Consider the following 22402-nt stretch of genomic DNA (forward strand, 5'->3'; position numbering starts at 1 on the left):
AACAACTTATGTACCAACTGGATTGGAAATTTGGAGATACGACACAACATTACAACAAGAGTCGTTGACTATATATATATATATATATATATATATATATATATATATATATATATATATATATATGTGTGTGTGTGTGTGTGTGTGTGTGTGTGTGTGTTAATAGGAAGAGGAAAGGGAGGCATCGGGAGTTCGACTCGAGGTTAGTAACGTCAATCTTGGTTGGACAAGTTACAAGCAAGAACATGATGTGGAGTAGTTGTCTCACTTGTCTGGTTAAAAAGAACTATCTGTATGGATGTTATATCTCTTGCCTACCATCATAAACTACATGTGTTTATGTATGTTAGCATTCAGCAGATCTGCGCTTGCATCCTCCCTTGTCTTTCCATGCGCCCAGCTGACCTGAAACTTGAAGGTTCAACCGATTGCGGCGTCTCTTATGGCTAAATCCATTCCTGTCCATGAATGCATCTAGCTTTACCGCCATAAAAATTGGTGAGCTACCGGATTATTAGTGAGATGCTCTAATGCACTATTTTCTTTGGGTAGCTAGTGAGCATACTGTTTCGCTTTGCTTTTTTTTTTTTAATTTCTTTTTGAGCTTATGTTGATATCTCATTTTCTCCTATAAGGCCTTGTTCGGTCTGCAGGGGATTGAAGAGGATTGCAGGTGATTGAGGGGGGAATAATTTCAGACCACGGTATGTGTGGAATAAATCCCCTCCAGTCCCTTGTTCGTGAGGATTAAATAAACCAGATCTAAGTTAAGTTGCATATGAGGGGAAACGAAATGACATGAATGATGGGCCGGATGTGGCCACTAGCCGGGCAAATTAAACTCGAGCAGAAATTCAGGCCGAGGCATACAAAAATAATTCAGGCCGGTTCTTCTACCCTAAGTTCCAAACGTTTAGCTGCGCAAATAAAAAAAATGTACTACACACCTTCCATTCATGAAAAAAAAAATAATGTAGAGCATGCAACATATATATCCGTTTCTGTGTCTCATAGTTCCTCAAAACAAGTCAGCATATATATATATATATATATATATATATATATATATATATATAAAATCTCTCCTGTTGAATTGTTGGCAATCAGGCTGCTGCCAACCGGAGGAGATGATCGACAATGACACGTCGTCTATAATACTAGACGTATGTACAACCATGTCCGGAGGCACCGGGATTTCGATTCGAAGTTGTGGATTGTAATCTTGGTGAAGTGAGGTAGCACTGTAGCAGTTGCGGTATACTGATTTCCTTATGTGAAGAAGCTACGACGACGCGTCGTTCTCCTGCAGTTCCTACTATGTAGTGCCATACTGCCATCCAATCCATTTGAGCTCAACTGTGAAGAGTTTTCTTACTGCCGCATATAGTTTACCTGATACTTATCCATTATCTTAAAAAAAAAGTTTACATGATACTTGCCACTACTAGAAAAATCATTTTTACCGACGTTGGGTCTTTTTTTTTTTCGCAGACGGGTATGACCCTCCGAGCCAAATATCCGCTACAAAAATATAAACCGAGGTGGATTTCCGTCATCCGCCTGCGAAAATCAATTTTTCCAGACAGACCACTTAAGTGCCTGCGAAAATATCTTTATTTTCACAGACGGACTTCTTAAGTGCTCCGCCTAGAAAAATATGATTTTTGCAGATGAAACCTTATGTGGTTCGCCTGCAAAAATCATACCTACCAAAAAAATCTTTAAGTCATCCTTATCTTGTCCTCCCCACCGGTCACACCACTCATTTTCTTAACTCCCTCTCCCTCAACAATTCTCTTCTCCTCTCCACCCCTCCCCACCGGCTCACCTCCTCTCCTCCCTCCCAATCCGATCGGAGGAGGGGAGCGACGGCGGTGCGGCGCTCCCCCTCTCTCCCTCCCCACTGGAGGAGGGGGAGCGACGGCGACAGCAGCGACGCAGACATGGGGGACGCGGCGGCGGCGTGGACGACGACGTCGGCATGGATGGGCCGACGACGGCGGTGGTGGCGGCTCCCCCTCTCTCCCTCCCCGCTCCTAGATCTGGCCGGAGGAGGGGGAGCGATGGCGACGTGGATGGCGACGACGGCGCGGACGGGGCGACAGCGGCTACCCGGACGGCGACGGCGGTGCGGACGCGGCTCCCCTCCCCTCCCTCTCCTAGATCCGGCCCCTACTAGGATAGGGGAGGGCGGTGGCGGTGGCGGAAACCTCCCTCCCTCCCAGATCCGGCCTGAGGGGGGAGGGGGGTGGCGGCGGCCACCGCATGCAAAGGAGTCTGCCGGCGACGACGATGATGTTGTTTCTTTTTTTTTTCTAAGTTTACATGTTGATTGCCGTGGATTTGAATCCAATGTTTTGTGTTGATGAATGGATGTTTATGATTGGATTCTGTTTCTTGGATGAGATTTGTGAGAATTTATGATTTGTGATTTGAAACCGAGGGAAGGGTGGGGCTGGCGGGAAATTGTTTTTGGGCACCATGAGTATTTTTGCAGACGGGGCTACTGTAGTGCCTGTATCGTCTGAGAAAATTCCAACGGCTGCCTGCGAGCGGTGCTTTGGTCCGCCAGTAAAACTTGGGAATTTTTACCGTCGTTTAGAAGCAGGCGGAAGGTTTGACCGCTTGCGAAAATATCTTTTGACCGCCTAAAAAACGTTTTTTCTAGTAGTGCGGTGAAATTATACGTTTGACACAAAATCCCTTAATTGATTTCGTCACAGTTGCTTGCCTGATATTATACAATAACAGTTTCATCTCTGGTCAAGGCCAACCTAATGTACCAACGAACTAACTACTAATGGCAGCTGCAAGTCTAAACGCATTTAATTGTATAATACTATCTTCTTTTTAAAATATATAACACCATTGATTTTTTCACAAAGTTTGACCATTCGTCTTATTTAAAAATTTGTTATAAATATGTAAAGTATAAGTTAAGATTATATTTTATTTGATTAATTATAGAACAAGGGCGGATCCAGGTTGTTTTTTTTGGGAGGTGGCCTTGTTTTGGGAGGTGGCCTTGAGCCCTCGACAATCCGTCTCTATTCACTGGTCATGTGCATCTATCATCCATGTGGGGGAAATAGTGGATGCAACGTGACAAAACCTTGTAGACGTAATAATCTCTTCGTTTCTAAATACTATTTTACACCGTTGACTTTTTATCACATGTTTGACCGTTCGTCTTATTTAAAAAATTTTGTGAAATATGTAAAACTATATGTATACATATAAGTATATTTAACAATGAATCAAATGATAGGAAAATAATTAATAATTACTTAAATTTTCTGAATAAGATGAACAATCAAACATATTTAAAAAAATCAACGGCGTCAAATATTTAGAAACGGAGGGAGTACATCGAACCATGCCGATGTTTAGCACGTATGTGCACTGCTAGGGGTGGAACCAGGAGTAGGGCAGCTTGGGCTAGACCCTACTCCTGAACAAAAATACCCATTGAACACACCAAATTTTGAAAATTTAGAACAAAGAAGACAAGCCTATGAAAACTACATCAATTGAGCCATACTTTTGAGAAATTTTTGGCTTTTGGCTCCACCACTGTGCACTGCTATGAATGCACTTTGCCCATGGAGAGATGATATACAGCCGGTGGATTATCTTGTAGGCCATGAGCTACTTCATTCGTATTAGAATATAAGATTAGAATATAAGAAGTTTTAGAGTTAGACACGGTTATTTAGAAAGTAGGTAGAAGTGAATGGTGGAGGGTTGTGATTGGATGAGTAGTGGAGGTAGGTAGAAAAAGTGAATGATGGAGGATTGTGATTGGTTGGGAAGAGAATGTTGGTAGAGAAGTTGTTATATTTTGGGACAGATCTGAGGGCTAAAAATTACTATATTTTGGAACGGAGGGAGTAGCACATTTACCTATCTACATCCGGCGATAAGTAACACACACACATGTCTATCTACGTTATGAATGACCCCCCAAAAAAATATCTTTATTCCCTTCATATAAAGTATGCAAGAAAAGAGGAAAAACAACATAGACAATAAGACAAAGGAAGATGTAAACGATCGAGAGGGCAAACTGATTACAAGCATGTAATCTCGGGTTGGGTATGAATAGGAGACATCAGGAATACTGACGAGGTGTTCTTCCTTCATCGTGTATGGAACAACTGCAACAGGAGTACCGAGATAAGTTGACATGGAGGCATGCCAAAGCAAAGCTGTTTTGGTGTGAACCTGACGTGATGTTCTCCATGGAAGTTCATGATCGTGCTTGTCTCTCAGCAACACAGATCATGCCGCTAATAACAGAAGAACCATTGTAAAAGGTAGGCCCATCGGTAGCTATCTCATCCAGGATTATACGAAATACTAGAAAATCGTTGCGCCGGTTGGCGCACCCATTGTTTATAGCCCGTAATACTATTTAATGGGATTTAAATTTTAGGTTTAAATGCTGATAAAAAAAAGCATCATTAGATCTATTGGTTTGTAGCAGAAATATACTATGTTTATTTATGGTCCCTAGTAATATATAGGACTTTTACATGAATAATTTAGTTCTACTGAATATTTTTTATAAAAATCGCACATTTCACAAATCTCTTCATTGAGGTTTAACTTCTATATTTGTAAAAAGGTGCGGAAAGCATAGTAACATGGAATGTGACAAACTAGTTGTACCTACTATGGACGGCTTACCTTTCATTCATGATAAATAAAACATGCATCACATCCCTTTCAGTAGTCTCTCTCTCTCTCTCTCTCTCTCTCTCTCTCTATATATATATATATATATATATATATATATATATATATATATATATATATATATATATATATATATATATATATATATATATATATATATATATATATATATATATATAGGACACTCATATGGGGCACCATGGTGCCCGGGCACCATGGTATCAAATGCACAAAATCACTTAAATTTTTCAAAATTTTCAAATTGTGAGTATATACCTAGTTATAATAATTCGATTCATACCTATACCTATCAACAAAACAACTCAAATTTAACTTTATTTCACAATCCATGATTATATACCTAACTAATTATATGTATGGATGCTATATACCTAGAATCAAAATCTAACAAAAACAAGTTCAAATTCAGTTCAAACTTGCTTTGAACTAGTTAGTAAAGTAGTTAATGTTAATACCTAAGTAATTAAAAAAGTTTCATACTCATTTGAATTGGGTATACAGTAAATTTCAACAATGGTGCCCGGGCACCATGGAGCACCAAACAAATTTAATATATATATATATATATATATATATATATCCTCAAAATAAAATAAGAATAGATACCCTCCTGTTGAATTGTAGGCAATAATCAGGCTGCCAATCGATGACCGTGACAAGTCCTTCATAATCCTAGACGACGTATGTATAACCATGTCCAATAGGAGAGGGAGGCACCAGGATTCGATTCGAAGTCAAGGATATCGAACTGGGGGAAGTGAGATAGGTATACCGATTCCCTGACGTGGAGAAGCTACGACACGCACGTAGTGCAGTCTTACCACCATGCCATGCATTTCCATCCAATTGTGTAATCCTACCGCTCTTATATATATATATATATATATCTTTTGGCTGCCAGCTTGGTGAGGTTACTAATAAGCTGCGGGGTAGAGGGTAGACAATCGGAGATATTAAAGACCACCGCAGAATGCTCGCACCGTAGCGATTCTGCGGTTTTTTGGCTGGCGTGTTCGCTTCTGGTGGTATCCACATCGCCTTGCGTTGGAACTGGTCATCTTGCAAAAAAGTCCTCGATTAACTTGATAATTACTCTTACGTCCCTCACCCTATGTTCCTATGTTTTGTACTCTTTCGTAACAGCCCTCAATATCTTGGTATATACTATGTAAAATTCTAGATATAGGACCGCGCTCTGAAAAAAGGGAAATAAGGGTGTTTTCTGTAAAAGAGAACATCCCTATCCTATCCTCTCCATTCCCTTGAAACCCTACCCATCACTGTTCTCCCGCCCTTTCTCTTCCTTTCCCCTGCCCTTGCGCCGCCGCCGCCTTGCCTTACCTCCCCGGCTTCTTCTCGCCGACGACGGCTTTCCCCTCACGCTCTCCCGTACCCTCCTCCTCTCTTGGCGCTCCCTCCATCACCCCCCTCCCAGTAGAGCAAGGGGATTTAGGGACTGGATGGCGCAGCGTTGGATTTGGGTGCGGTGATGGAGTTTCGCCGGCGACGGCCTCCCCCTCGCGCTCTTCCATGTCCTGCCCATCTCCTGCCGCACCCTCAAGCACTCTCCGCCCGTTTCTCCTCGCCACCCGTTGCAGCAGTTACCCTGTTTTGTGTTGGGCTCCACGGAGCTGCGACGACGGTAGCCTCGACCAGGAAGCGACCCATGGACCAATGGTGGGAGCATTTGGCAAGGACACACTCACTCAAGAACCAAACATTGGCCTGTGATGGGAAACAAGCTCGAGGATGCCAGGTTCGGTCGCCATTGAGGTGGTTCCCCTTTTTATTTGCTTTTCTTCAGTTTTTACTCGCTTTGCCTACCGTGAGATAGTCTTGATCTGGTTTTTTCCTCTATGTCAGATGGCTATAGACTTGATCCTTCCACTCTCACAGCCGTCAACAACATCGGGGCGATTTGTTTTGCTGCCTGGTGGGCTATTGTTTACTGCTGTCTGCTTGCTGCTGAACGAAGCAGCTAGCAAATATTGTTCCAAACTAAAAGTTGTAGTGGTTTGGTGTGATGAGGAAGCCAGAAAATTAATGGTTAGGATTCAGTGGCCTTTCATTTTATCTTTATATACGACTTCATTCCTCTAAATCTTGCCTTTATATATTGATTTTAATTATGCAGATTTTCTGTACAATTGGCACTGGACATTCTTTCTGTATCCAGATTCATTGAAGCATGTAATATTTCATCTTTGTACCATGCTTCTATTTAAGAGGTGTGCAGACTCTCACTGTTTTGTTTGAATATGCCAACCATCATGTTTATTTTGCAATTACCTACGACACTAGATGAAGCACTTATATGTAAATATTACTGCAGAGTGTTTATCATTTTGCTTAGGTTGCTTCTTAAAATCTAGCGCAGGTGATTGGAAGAAGGTTTAGCTGATCTTGGATATGTTAGGATTATTAGAAGCTAAATGTTTCCCTGATTTTACTTAAAGTAGCTGTTTGCCGCTTGATTTTAGCGATTAAAGTTTCTGGTCTAAAAGAAGTTAGGGTGTGTTTGGTTGGTAGGATATACCCGGATAGGACATGGCCGCCGCTTTTTGGAGGGTGTTTGGATGCTGGGCGAGAGTGGGATAGGGCGGCCCAAAGGGGAATATTCCCTCCAGATGCTGGATAGAGGGATCCGGCTGATTTGGCCGGATGCAACCGCCCAAGGCTCGGGCGAGCCGGGCAAGCGAGTTGCGTGACTCGTGTCACCCCTCACCACCACGACACGAGCGAGGTGACGAGCGCGGCGGCCGGCGTGGGCGACGAGAGGGGCGATGAGCGCGGCGGCCGACGAGAGAGGCGACGAGCTCGACGGCCGGCGCGGGTGACGAGCGCGGTGGCCGGCGAGAGGCGACGAGCTCGGCGGCCGGCGCGGGCGACGAGCGTGGCGGCCGGCGAGAGAGGTGACGAGCTCGGCAGCTGGCGCGGGTGACGAGAGAGGAAGGCGGCGGCGGGAGGAGGCGAGCCTCGGTGGTGGGAGGAGGCGGCCGGCGGCGGGAGGAAGCCGGCGGGAGGAGGCTGCCAGCGGCGTCGGCGAGCCCAGATCTAGCGCTGCTTTTTTTTTCTTTTTTATTTTTCTTTTTTCTTTTTTCTATGTGTATTTATAATGGAATGTGTATTTATAATGGAGTGTGTATTTATAATGGAATGTGTATTATGTATTTATTTGATGGGGTATATTCACCATATCAAGTGAGAGGTGACCACACCTACAAATCCACCATACTTCCTCCAACCAAACAAAAAATTGGATCACCAAATCCACCTTTGTCCCTACAACCAAACAAAAAATTGGATCGCCATATTCACACAACCAAACAAAAAACTGGACCACCATATCCAGCAAAATATGGACCACCGTATCCCATCCAATCTTGACCAGGAACCAAACACACCCTTAGTGTTCTATACAAGCATGTTGACTGTTTGATAAAAAAAATCACAATACTGACTGTGGTTTTTGCAAGAAGTTAGTGTTCTAGACAAGTACATCAGGGCTTCTTTCCTAGATCCCCATCCATTTGTGCCTATGAATCATGTTGCTTCTCAGAACAGATGGTAAATTCAATATGCAGATTTATTTACTACAGCAAAAAAATAACACTCAATATGCAGATTAGTTATCTATTAAGCAAGCATGTATAACTGGATATGTGCTTAGGACAGAGGTGATATATTGGTAGGAAAATTCCTATCCAGAATCTGGTATAGCGCCACTGTAAACAGAAACTCCGTGTGTGTTTATTTCTACTTAGTGATCCTGGATCCTGCTAATATTTAGACCTTGAGATCCTGCTAATATTTGGACCTTGAATTATATCATTCCTCCACATACACAGCCTGTTGTAACTGCAGCTCTTATCTGTTCTCTCTGTTCTTACCTGGAATTATGCAGATTTTTGCATGGTTAAATTAGATAGCCATTAAAAAAACTATGGTATGTTGCTTCTCAGAGCACATGGTAGATTCGATATGGAGATTCATTTTCCAGAAAAAAAAGAGGCAATAGCAGATTAGTTTTCTGTAACAAAAAATAGCACATCATTTTCTGCTGGCGATAAGAATTTGCCCAGTAATTCTGTGGCATGCTGCCACCAAAGTTTAGCATGTGTCTTTCGTGTTGCTACACAGAACATATTACCTATGTGATTAATAAGATGAATATATCACGTTTGGTTTGTCGGTTTAATTAGGTGGTGTTTATAGTTCATCCTGTGATGCCTTGGATCCTTTGTGTGGTTCACCATGGGCATGTGGTTGGGTGCGTGTGTGCCATCGGTCCTAACGCTCTATGGCCCACCTAGAAATCACCTTGGTCCATGCTGCGCCTGGCCTATGTAGCTCTCTCCCTGCCTGACAGCCTTGACTTTTGGTGCACCCCCACGTTTACCCAGCATAGCCTCATGTTTCTCTATGCGATGTCACTATGTGCGACAGTGCGAGGCAGGCACGTTTCTTCATGATTCTCCTACCAACGTCTGGTCCACCGTAATCCCTGGTCACACGAGTGCTCCTCTCTGCCTGTGTTTTGTGCGCTAGGAGCACGTTCATCCAGTGCAACGAAAGGATTGGGCAAATTACCTACTGGTTATTACATTGGATAAATGATGGACATGCACCTATTCGTTGAAGAGCCAATGACAGGTGGGGTCGGTTTTGTGGGTTGTCCCATATACCATGTGTTATGCGTATCCAAGAGGCTGTGAGTCTATCGTGCCATGTTTTTCTAAGCGCCGCGTGCTACAGTGTCTGACGTGCCGCGTCAGGCCACATCAAATCGTCCTGCGCACGAGCCATACCGGCATGCGCGCAGGCATCGATGCATCCGGCATGGCCCTAGCCTTTCCTATCGTTCCTCTTACCCGGTTCGTTAGTAGAGATTGAGGCCATTCAAACAGCTGCGTTGCTTCGGTTGTCTTCTTGGCTCTTCTCTCATCTTTCCCCTTTTCGCTCTTACATCAATGGCCAACACTAGGTAATCTGCTGCCCTGATTTATGCTCCCTGCCTACTGTTCTGAATGTGTGTGCATGTGCAGGGGGGATCGTGGATGCTGCGCCGGCGCTGCTGCTTAGAATTTGCCTCACGCCTCTAGGGTGGTCCCCCAGCCATGCTTCCACGCCGTCTTCCTCTCGAATTTCGCAGGCGTGGCCCTCACCAATCTACCCCATAATTTCCTGCCTATTTATCGATGTTAGTTCCAATGGTTGTATCTGTGATGTATAATGTACTCTAGATTATGCATTGTTCTCCACAAACAATGTTAACATTCAGTCTATGTATTCTATGTCTATTTAATCCATCACTGGTTTTCCTCACAACCTGAATGCTATAGCTAGCGGTGCTACAGCCAATCCACTGAATAGGCTCTTCAGGGCCTCCTTATTTATTTTCCTCATTTACACAGCAAGGGCGCCGCGAAGCGCGCCGTAGGTTCTAGTTCTGTTAATTAGTGCGAGAGTTTTTCCACGCGATCTGTTCAAGAAAGCATCAAAGCTACCTGCAGGAGAGGCATCCCTAGCTTACATTTATCGATCGTATCCATTTGAGCTAAACTGTGTAGAGTTTTTCACTGCCCCAAGCAACCGAACGTACCAATGAACTAACGACGGCTATATATAACATATTAACATGTTTAATTGTATTGTATGACAGGTAGTATTACAAAAGAATTTTAAGCCAAACCATATAAGCTAGTGCATTGCATTTGCGGGATATCAAACCATGTCTAGATAATGAAAATGGGTTACATCTCTGGCCTCTGTCCGTAGGCACATAGCCAAAAAATCCAGAAGTGAATAGAAAAGAGCTTAAAAAAGACGAGATGGGACAAACCCCCAACTTCTGCCGATAATATGATCTACTAAAATAATGTTTTTTAAAATTATGTAGATTCTATCACGAAATTCTGTAGGTACTACGCCATCCAAACTTGAGTAAAAGTTCCTTGGCTACCAATTCCAAGCGTGTAGCACCATTGCACATAGTATGTTGTTGTTCCTGTGAAAGCATCATACACCAAGAGTGGAGCCAATTGGAACACATGAAGATAGGCTGCATGATGTTAGGCATTTTTTTATGGTTAAAAACCATATCATTACGGCAACGCCAAATTGACCAACATAGAGCACTAGCTCCAAATAAAATCATTTTTTTGTGGGTCTAGGCACTCCCCTTAGCCAGTTACCAAAAATATCTTTTGTATTGTGGGGAGGGGGAATATTGAAGGCAAAGAAGACACATCGCCAAGCAAAACATGCAACATGACAGTCAAAGAAAAAATGTTGGATGGTTTCTTGTGTATTAAAAAACAACATTGCTTGTTTCCCCTCCATTTTCTCTTTATAAGGTTATCTTTCGTCAAAATTACTTTTTTTTTGAAGAAACCACATAAATGCTTTGATTTTTAGTGGTACCTTTACCTCCCATAAGATCCTCTTGTGGATTCTTCTATTGGAATTGATGATCGCATTATACATGGATTAATTTGACCGAAAAATGGCCATTCTTATGTAGCGACCAAATAAAGCAATCCTTTTCTTTTGACAGGGTTATGTTAGCTAGTCGAGAAACTCAATGGTGCTTATTGTCCATACCCTAAGTAATTAAGCTCTAATCTAAATTAATTATACCCGCTCATCTTTCTAGTGATAAATATATAGCAAGCTGCAAGCATGTGTGCATATGAGTTTCCACAATATGAGGGAGGACAATATAAGTTAAACTGCATACATGTGGGGAAACAAAATGTTGTGAATGATAGGATGTGGCTGCTAGCTGTGCAAACTAAACTCGAGTAGGAAATGGAGGCATCCAAAAATAATTCAGGCCGGTTCTCTTCTGTCCTTTTGGCTTATGGTCGGGTATGAATGATCAAGTTGTAATTTTGTAATTCACAAGTTAATTAGTCTTTGCAATAATTGGGTATAACTTATCTGATGTAAAGGCCCGAATGAATTCCATTATCTAAAAAGAATAATTTTACTATTCTTAAGAATGTACCAGAATAATGTACTATATTTTCTAGTCTAAAATTTTGTACTCTATATACTTACTTAGAGATACCTAAATTTTAAAAAATCTAGTATAAAGTTTAGATACCTCGAGGTATGGATCTACCTAGCCTCACTCTTCCCTACTTGCATGTTGTTTTCATACTTCTTCTGTCTTGATCTATATACTAGAATTGATAAGGATTTGCTATTCAACCGTTTCCATATTGACTACTAGCAAGTTTCCTCCAGTGATGAATATATAGTGTTGAGATGGTTGGTGGAGTAGATGTGCTAAGGCTGGAAAAAAAACAGCACAGATACTTGTGAGCATATATGACCTGCTAGGCTGCTATATTGCCGGTCTTATATACTACCTCCATTTTTTAATATATAACGTCATCGAATTTTTAATTATATTTGAACTTTCATCTTATTAAATAAAAATTAAGAAAATTTGTTTTTTTTGCTTGATTTATCACTAAAGGAGTTTTAAGAATTACTTATATTTTAAATATTTGCACAAAATGATGAATGGTGTCAAATGTTATAATAAAAATAACCGAGAAAGTACTGTATATATACTCCCTCCGTTACGTAATATAACAACCGTCCAGATTAGTTGTATTTGAAATGTCTCATACGTACAATTCTAGATTATTATATTATGGGATGCATAGAGTATACACTGGTGGAGAAACCATCTTTCGTCGGTCGGTCGAATTCCACAATAGTCCCGGATGCAATAAAAACCGGGGCTAAAGATGATAGTCCCGGTTAAAAAGGGTAATGGGCATATTTGATCTTTAGTCCTGGTTCAAATGCTGTCAGGGCCTGTCAGGCCCCCCCGGGATCTTTAGTCCCAGTTGGTAACACCAACCGGGACTATAGATCTCGGGGATCTTTAGCCCCGGTTGGTATATATATGTCTTCTTCCTCCTCCAGCTGCCCGAGCAAGCTTCAAAATTTCTTCAAAAAAGAGGGGAGGTTATGCCAAAATTTCTAGTGAATTTATTTTGGTGATTACATACAAATTGGAGGTGCCTAAAAGGTTTGCAACTTCATCCTCCAATGTTTTTTTTGTCATATTACATTTGCAGCTATGTTTTGCACACTTTTTTGTCTCCAAAATTTAGTTGTAAGTTGATGAGGGAGAAAATTTGTGTGGGGAAGAAAGAATATATAGAAATTTAGTTGATTTGCTAAAGAAGGTTTTATAAAATAGTTGAGAAGGAAAACTATAGTGAAAGTTAATTTTGAATACTAGAAAACAAACTAAAATGAAAATTAAAAGAAGTAAAACACATTAAAATTAGTTTAAAACTTTAGAAATAGTAAATAAGAATTATTTGGTGTAATATTTTATGATTTTTGTATGAATAAAGATATGTCATTATTGTATGACTGTTGAAACAGTTTGTAATTATCTTATAATTATTGTATGACTGTCATTATTGTAAGAATAATTATTTTTGTATGATTTTTTTTGACTCATGTAGATGGATTGGCAATGGATATACGCTGACCGGCGGTCCAAAGAGTTTATTGACGGCGTGCACTATTTTTTGAGAGTGGTCGAAGCTAACAGGCAAAGGGGTTTTATTTGTTGTCCATGCAATAAGTGTAAGAATCAGAAGGAGTATTCTGCATCCAGGATTATTCATTTCCACTTATTTGAGTCGGGGTTCATGCCAAGCTATAATTGTTGGACATCCCACGGAGAGCAAGGTGTTGAAATGGAAGAAGATGAAGTGGAAGACGACAATATTCCAGACTTTGCTCATTACGTTGGATTTGAAGGAAATCAAACGGGCGAGGAGGAAAGGGATGCTGATGGTAACGACGTTGCGGATGATCTTGGTCAGATGTTGCAGGACGCCAAGGAGGACTGCGAAAGTGAAAAGGGAGCCCATAAATTGGACAAGATGTTAGAGGACCACAGAACTTCGTTGTACCCAGGTTGCGAGCAGGGGCACAAAAAGTTGGATACCACTCTGGAGTTCTTGCAATGGAAGGCAAAAAATGGGGTTAGTGACAAGGCATTTGGCGATTTATTGAAACTCGTCAAGAACATTCTTCCGGAGGGAAACAAATTGCCCGAGACAACGTACGAGGCTAAGAAGATAGTCTGCCCGCTAGGACTGGAAGTTTAGAAGATTCACGCATGTCCGAATGATTGTATCCTATATCGCGGTGAGGAGTATGAGAACCTAGAAGCATGCCCTGTTTGCAAAGCACTACGATACAAGATTAGACGAGACGATCCAGGAGAAGTTGACGGGAAGCTAACAAAGAAGAGAATTCCTGCTAAGGTGATGTGGTATTTCCCTATAATACCACGGATAAGGCATTTGTTCAGGAACAAGGGGAATGCTAGAATGATGCGATGGCACGCTGAAGAGCGTCAACAGGACAGGATGCTGAGAAACCCCGCCGATGGTTCGCAGTGGCGAAACATAGACAGAAAATTTAAAGAATTTGGAAAGGACGCACGAAACATACGGTTTGGTTGAGTACGGATGGCATGAATCCTTTTGGAGAGATGAGCAGCGGCCATAGCACTTGGCCCGTTACGATGTGTATCTACAAACCTCCCCCCTGGCTATGCATGAAGAGGAAGTACATAATGATGCTGATTATTATTCAAGGCCCCAAGCAACATGGTAACGACATCGATGTGTACCTAAGACCACTGGTCGAAGATCTTAAGCTGTTGTGGAAGAAGGAAGGTGTCCCCGTGTGGGACGAGGACAAACAGGAGGAGTTTAATATACGAGCGCTGCTGTTCGTAACCATCAACGATTGGCCTGCACTTAGCAACCTATCCGGACAGTCCAACAAGGGGTACAAGGCTTGCACTCACTGTATGGATGAAACAGAAAGTACGTATCTTAAGCACTGTAGGAAGGTTGTATACATGGGTCATCGTCGATTCCTTGCAGCAAACCACCCGGTACGGAAGAAAGGCAAGCACTTCGAACGTAAGGCTGACCACCATATGAAGCCTAAACATCGCAACAGGAAAACAGTGTTTGCTATGGTTAAAGATCTTAAAGTAGTGTTCGGAAAGGGGCCTGGAAGCCAGCCTATAGAGAGCGAAGATGGTCACGCGGCGATGTGGAAAAAGAACTCTATATTTTGGGAGTTACCCTATTGGGAATTCTTGGACGTACGCCACGCAATCGATGTGATGCACCTCACTAAGAACCTTTGCATAAACCTTCTTGGCTTCCTAGGTGTATACGGAAAGTCGAAAGATACATTGGAAGCACGTAATGATCTGAAGCATATGGAACAACGCGGCGACCTTCACTCGGAACCAAAGGAGAAAGGAAGCCATTACTTGAGTCTAGCCAGCTACACTCTTAGCAAGGCAGAGAAGGAAAGTATGTTTGAATGCTTGGAGAGCATAAAGGTACCGTCTGGATACTCCACGAATATCAAGCGAATAATAAGCACGAAGGAGAAGAAGTTCACAAACCTAAAGTCTCATGACTGTCACGTGTTGATGACACAACTGCTACCAGTTGTAATAAGGGGTATCCTTCCAGACAATGTCCGGGCAACAATAACAAAGCTATGTGCATTCATGAACGCAATTTCGCAGAAGGTCATCGATCCGGATAGATTAGAAGCCCTTCAGAACGATGTGGTGCAATGTCTCGTCAGTTTTGAGTTGATATTTCCACCTTCATTTTTCAATATAATGACGCATCTGCTTTGTCACCTTGTGAAAGAGATCAGTATTCTTGGGCCTGTGTACCTACACAACATGTTTCCTTTCGAGAGGTACATGGGCGTTCTGAAGAAGTATGTTTGTAACCGTGCTCGTCCAGAGGCAAGCATCGCCAAGGGTTATGGAACAGAGGAGGTCATCGAATTTTGCGTAGGATTTATTGAAGATCTTCGCCCAATCGGGGTACCTGAATCACGCCATGAAGGGAGACTACGGGGAAAGGGAACTCTCGGAAGGAAAGCAATAATGACGGTAGACAACAATTTATTCCGTAAGGCCCATTTCACGGTTCTGCAACACTCTTCATTGGTAGCTCCTTACATCGAGGAGCACTTGGCTCTAGTTTGTGCCAGGAACATCGGTAAGTTCGATGCATGGATTACACGGCATCACATTGATACTTTCCCCGCGTGGCTACGACAACATCTCATGGGTAACGAGTCGATCAACCAACAACTTGCCTTCCTGGCGAGGGTACCGTCTGGGTCGATCGCGACATTCTAGGGATATGAGATCAATGGGTACACATTCTACACGAGAGCCCAAGACATGATGAGCACGAACCAAAACAGCGTTGTTCGTGTCGATGCCATGGGACACGATGGAACAACTGGCACGTATTAAGGTGCCATCGAGGATATATGGTCCTCTCAAGGTCCCTCTGTTCCGGTGCCAATGGGTTAGGTTGACTGGTGGAGGCGTAATGATTGATGACAGTGGGATGACAACGATTGACCTTAACAAGGTTGGATACTCGGACGAACCTTTTGTCCTTGCCAATGATGTAACGCAAGTCTTTTTCATGAAGGACATGTCTAGCAAAGGAAAGAAGGGCAGAGGGCCTGACGAGCCTAAGCGTCACGTGGTTCTCCCAGGCAAAAGAAAAATCATCGGAGTTGAGGACAAGACTGACGAGGATTACGATCAGTTGGATGGGCAACCCCCTTTCACGGTGACGATTGACCCTAGCATCCTCCTATCAAATGAATACACCCCTTACTCACGTAGCGATCACAAGGAGGGAACAATAGTGAGGAGAAAGTACGTGCGGTCAACCGTCACTGCCGATGTATTGCCGTAATTATTGTGTACACGATGTAAACTATTTTGGATGTATTGATTATCCATATAAATCAATTGATGTATGACATATGTTAATTACGCATGATTATTAGAGGTTTTAACAAGTTTAAATCATGTATATGCTAGTTATATGTGATACTTACAATTTTTAAAAGTTTTAAATCACGCAGGTGGCAATTTCATATGTTAATTAGAGTTTTTAACATTTAATTTACTATCATTCATATGCAATATATAATTGACTAGAGAATTTTTAAAAGTTTCAAATCATGCATGTGGCATTTACATATGTTAATTAGAGTTTTTCACAATTTAATTTACTATCATTCATATGCTAATTATATATGACTATTCGAATTTTTAAAATTTTTAAATCATGCATGTGGCATTTACATATGTTAATTAGAGTTTTTAACAATTAATTTAATATAATTCCTATGCTAAGTATATATGATGATTACAATTTTTATTAATTTTAAATCATGCCGTATGTATATACATATGTTAATTAGAGTTTTTACCAATTTAATAATATCATTCATATGCTAAGTATATATGATTATTAGAATTTTTATTAATTTTAAATCATATATTTGCTTATTACGTTTTATCTACTTAATTTATTACAGACAACAATAATTTTTCGAAGTAATTGTCATTAATCTTTGTACTTTAAATAATTGTAATGCATTATCTTCTATTTTAGAAACACATATGTAATGGAAAATAATATTCAGTGCGCTTATCAGTAGTCCCGGTTCTTAACCCTAACCGGGTTTAAAAAGAATTTGGAAATAGCGGGAAAAGATCTTTAGTCCCGGTTGATGAGAACAACCGGGAGTAAAGATATCTTTACTCCCGGTTATTGAGAACAACCGGGAGTAAAGATCTTTTCTTTAGTTTCCATTAGAGTTTTTACCAATTTAATAATATCATTCATATGCTAAGTATATATGATTATTAGAATTTTTATTAATTTTAAATCATATATTTGCTTATTATGTTTTATCCACTTAATTTATTACAGACAACAATAATTTTTCGAAGTAATTGTCATTAATCTTTGTACTTTAAATAATTATAATGCATTATCTTCTATTTTAGAAACACATATGTAATGGAAAATAATATTCAGTGCGCTTATCAGTAGTCCCGGTTCTTAACCCTAACCGGGTTTAAAAAGAATTTGGAAATAGCGGGAAAAGATCTTTAGTCCCGGTTGAGGAGAACAACCGGGAGTAAAGATATCTTTACTCCCGGTTGTTTAGAACAACCGGGACTAAAGAAAAGATCTTTACTCCCGATTGTTCTCAACAACCGGGAGTAAAGATATCTTTACTCCCGGTTGTTCTCATCAACCGGGACTAAAGATCTAGGGCTATATATATTCCCGATGCGCGCCCTCGTCTTCTCCACCAACACTTAGAAGTTTTTGCCCGATCGATCTCTCTCGGCTTCTCCTTCGCCGTCACTGCCTAGGGCATCCCTGCGCCGATGCCGCCGCCGTATCTCGCCGTCGTCTCGCGCTCGTCGTCGTCGCCGCCGCCTCCGCCTCCTCCGCCGCCGCCGCATCTCTGGGGTGAGAACCGCCGCGCGCCGCCTCCCTCTCGATCTCTCTCTCCGATCTCGATCTCTCTCTCCCTCTCGGTTGCCGCCGGCCGCCGAGTTTCAGACGCCGACGCCGACCTCGTCACGACACGACGCCGCGCCATGACGACGTCGCGCCACGAGACGCCATGACGCCGCACGCCGCCGCCACGCCGCCTCGCCGCCGCTCCGCTGCCGCCACACCGCCGTCCCGCTGCCGCCACACCGAGAATGTGAACGAGCCAACGAACGTGAAGGAGAACGAGCGAATGAACGTGAACGAGAACAAGGTGAATGAACGTGAACGAGAACGAGCGAACGAACGTGAACGAGCCAATAAACGTGAAGGAGAACGAGCGAACGAACGTGAACGAGAACAAGGTGAATGAACGTGAACAAGAACGAGCGAACGAACGTGAACGAGAACAAGGTGAATGAACGTGAACGAGAACGTTGTCGGACGAACGTGAACGAGCCAACGAACGTGAACGTGAAATGCAATTATAGGCAGGTTAATGAATGTGAACGAACAAACGTAGGTGAATGAAACGTGACCTTAACGAGAACACGAACGTGAACGATATCGTGAACGAAACGTGAACGTCAAATGCAATATATGTTACTTCGCATTTATCCTAATACATCTTTTTGTATCTTGCAGAAAAGACGTTGTCGGAGTCGTCCCTCAAGCCGGAGTGGTAGAGCTAGCCCTCGAAGGAATTCGCCCAGGCAAGTGACGTAATTATATATATATGATTGTTATATTTGTAATGCAATTATGATTATTAGATTTGTAATTAGACTTAATTAGCATATAAGATTGTGTAGTGTTCTAATATACGACAGTTACACTTAGAATACATGACTATTTGAGTTTTAGTATAAGATTATTGGAGTTTTAATATAAGATTATTATATTTGTAATTAGACTTAGTATATAATTATTGACTAGCTAGGGTCCTATAATATACGTCACCTAGACTTAGCATATATATCACTATTTGAGTTTTAGTATAAGATTATTAGATTTGTAATTAGATTTAGCATGTAAGATTGTGTAGGGTTCTAATATATGACAGTTACACTTAGCATACATGGCTATTTTTGTCTTAGCATATAAGATTATTTGAGTTTTAATATAAGATTATTATATTTGTAATTAGACTTAGTATATAATTATTGACTAGCTAGGGTCCTATAATATACGTCACCTAGTCTTAGCATATATCATCACTATTTGAGTTTTAGTATAAGATTATTAGATTTGTAATTAGACTTAGCTTCTAAGATTGTGTAGGGTTCTAATATACGACAGTTACACTTAGCATACATGACTGTTCGTTTAGTCTTAGCATATAAGATTATTTGAGTTTTAATATAAGATTGTTAAAACATAAATGTCTCATGACTTAGCAGATGTTTCCTGTATGAACAGATGGCTGATCGCGATGAGGAACAGATATTGTACGATACAATCACGGAGGGAAGCAGCCAGTACTGGAACGAAGAAGAGGGGAACGAGGATCCAAACCAGTATTTGAACGAGGAAGGGAACGTGGAGAGGGATGTGGAGGGGAACCAGGAGGGGCACGTGGAAAGGGATGTGGAGGGGAACTAGGAGGAGAAGGCTAGTGGAAGTCAACCCTCCGTTGGACAGAGGAGGGCACGTGGGCAACGAGGTGCCGCGAAGAAGCTTGAGGGTCGGCACATCATAACGGAAGTGGAAGAAGATGGACGACCTAGTGCCCCGGCAGAAGCCGCCAAGAACTATGTACGTCATAGCGGTTGGGTTGTGCGGGATAACGTGCCTGTCAGTACGGTGTACTGGCGAAGAACAAGGCACGCGGAGATCATGAGAGCTTTGTCCCAGATTCGGAGAAAGAGATGCTGTGGACCACAATGCTCGAGACATTCACCCTTCCCGCGGGTACAGAGGACAAAGTGAAAAGGTGGACTCTGAAGAAAATGGCAGAACAGTTTCAGAGCTTCAAGGGAGAGTTGTACAAGAAATATATCCTGAAGGGGCAGACACCGAACTTCGACACATTCCCAAAGCTAAGGGATCACTGGGATGAGTTCGTTGCATATAAGACAGGTGAACAAGGGTAGGCGATGATGGAAAGAAACAAAGAAAACGCCGCCAAGAAGAAGTACCATCACCACTTGGGGTCAGGCGGCTATAGCGTCGCGATGCCGAAGTGGGAGGAGATGAGGGCTAGCTTGCTTGAGAGGGGTATCGAACCGGCCACCGCTAATTGGCCGGAACGATCGAAGTTCTGGTACTATGCTCATGGTGGAACGCTCAACCCAGCTGATGGCTCACTGGTCTTCGGCGATCAGATACGAGAGGCTGCGCGTCGACTAACAGACGCAGTGGAAGCCTCTTCTCAGGGCACGTTCCGACCGGACAGAGAGAGGGACGAGCTGTCACTCGCCCTGCAGACTCCAGAGCATCCAGGACGAACACGAGGGAAAGGGATGATTCCTTGGAAGATTGGGTTCAAGGAGGACATCCACACGTACAGGAGTCGGATGAGGAGCAAGAGAGATACCGAGGCGAAGATTGCAGATCTTGAGTTCAGGGTATCGAGTTACGAGCTCAGCATGCAAGAGGAGGTGGCAAGGAAGGTTGATGAACGCATGGCCGCACATCGGTCCAATGATCCCCAGCCGACCATTCCTCCTGCAATGGTGAGCCCGTCAGGAAACCGTAGCAGCTGCGCCTCAACGGGGCAGGTAAGATCACAGAGCATGGACGCCATGCAAACCCAGGACGAATCCACCTGCCCCGTTGATGACATCACTCAGCGGACACCATGTGAGCTGCATATTCCTTTCAAGAACTTATCAATAAAGGTAAGCTCGTAGTTTATATATTTTAGATTTGCCCATTCCTCTAGTTGCTGCTTATATATGTTGATTACTAATAAATAACCTCTCACCACATGAAGGTGGCGTCGGGCATGGCCATCCCAACGGACCCTTCAGGTACTTACCACTGCAGGCCGATTCCAGCAGGATACTCCAAGGTCGAAGTTGAGTTGGTCGAAGGCGCGTACGAGGACCTCGAGCTGGATTACCCTGGAGGAGACGGTGAGACGCATCTACGAGACACAAGCAATGCCATTATTCTATGGCGCAGGCGGTACATCATCCTCCCTGGGCGACAAGCGGCGTCTCGTGCACCATCTCCTCCGGCTCCGCCATCTCCTCCTCAGGATCCTGCACCATCTCCTCCTCATGCTCCAGCACTATCTCCACCTCAGGCTCCTGCACCGACTCCTTCTCAGGCTCCTGCACCGACTCCTCCTCGGTCTGCTACACCGACTCCTCCGCAAGCTCCTCTTCCGGCACCTTCAAAGTCAAGGGCCCCCCAAGCTCCACCGCCTGCCCACAGAAGGGCAACGAAGAAGGCGAAAATTGACGCCTCCAAGAACAAGGACCCGGGGTACGATTGCACGCAAGAGGAGCTTGACGCTTACGTGGCATCAGAAGTCAAGAGACAATTTAAGCCTCGAAGTCCAGAAAAGAAGATTCCTATAGACCCGAGTGTCATGAACTTCTTCAGGGGTATGTCTGCACCTGCCAAGGAGGCCATTAAGCTATCGGACTATGAGCGAACGTTGAAGAAAGCATCTTCTGGAAAGTCCAAACCAGTCCCTCAGCTTGGAGAGCAACCAAACCAGGAGATCGAGCCGTTGGTGACCGGTAAAGAAATGACGATAGAAGAATTTATTACTGACACCGGTCTAACTACGGATCAATTGCTAGGAGTCGCACCAATCGAAAAGGCAGAAGTGAAATACATGTACGAACTCGGTAAACCGCTTGTCAAGCCTGAGCTGCTGCAGTCCCTACCCACACAAATGTACAAGTTCCATCAGCTGTACATGGAGATGAGCGCCACCGGTAGAGAGATGATCGGAGCGAGGATCAGGGACACGGACTTCTTGCAAGGAGATGACATTCTCTGGGTCAATTTCAAGGGAATCTACGAACTATACCAGCTGGACGCCCTCGACGTCTCTATTATGAGTTGCTAGATTTTGTAAGTATATCGTTCAGTTAGATTTCTTACTACGTCTCCTTTAATTAATTAGGTCCTTGTATATAAGTAGACTATAGAAAATAATATACTCCCTTTTATCGTTGTAGAATGGAGATTCAAAGGGCCCGACGGCGGGGGGTTTTCGATACTGGATTCATCGACCCTCGGAAAGTAAACGTCGCAATGCTCGACCAATATCCGCAAGCCACAGAGGACAATCTCGTCCATCT

General features: G+C 42.9%; 1 protein-coding gene and 1 pseudogene across 1 annotated transcript; both read left to right on the top strand.

The window, feature by feature from the left end:
• Positions 1–6111: 6111 nt before the first annotated feature.
• On the top strand, positions 6112–6904 carry LOC127775691 (uncharacterized). Its single transcript, XM_052301976.1, has 3 exons — positions 6112–6475; positions 6583–6765; positions 6854–6904. Exons 1-3 carry the CDS (start codon positions 6209–6211, stop codon positions 6902–6904), a joined length of 501 nt encoding a protein of 166 aa, XP_052157936.1. The 5' UTR covers positions 6112–6208.
• Positions 6905–13217: 6313 nt separating this feature from the next.
• On the top strand, positions 13218–22158 carry LOC127775722 (uncharacterized; annotated as a pseudogene).
• The last annotated feature ends 244 nt before the right edge of the window (positions 22159–22402 follow it).

Source organism: Oryza glaberrima, chromosome 6, assembly GCF_000147395.1.
Source record: "Oryza glaberrima chromosome 6, OglaRS2, whole genome shotgun sequence".
Lineage (NCBI taxonomy): Eukaryota > Viridiplantae > Streptophyta > Magnoliopsida > Poales > Poaceae > Oryza > Oryza glaberrima.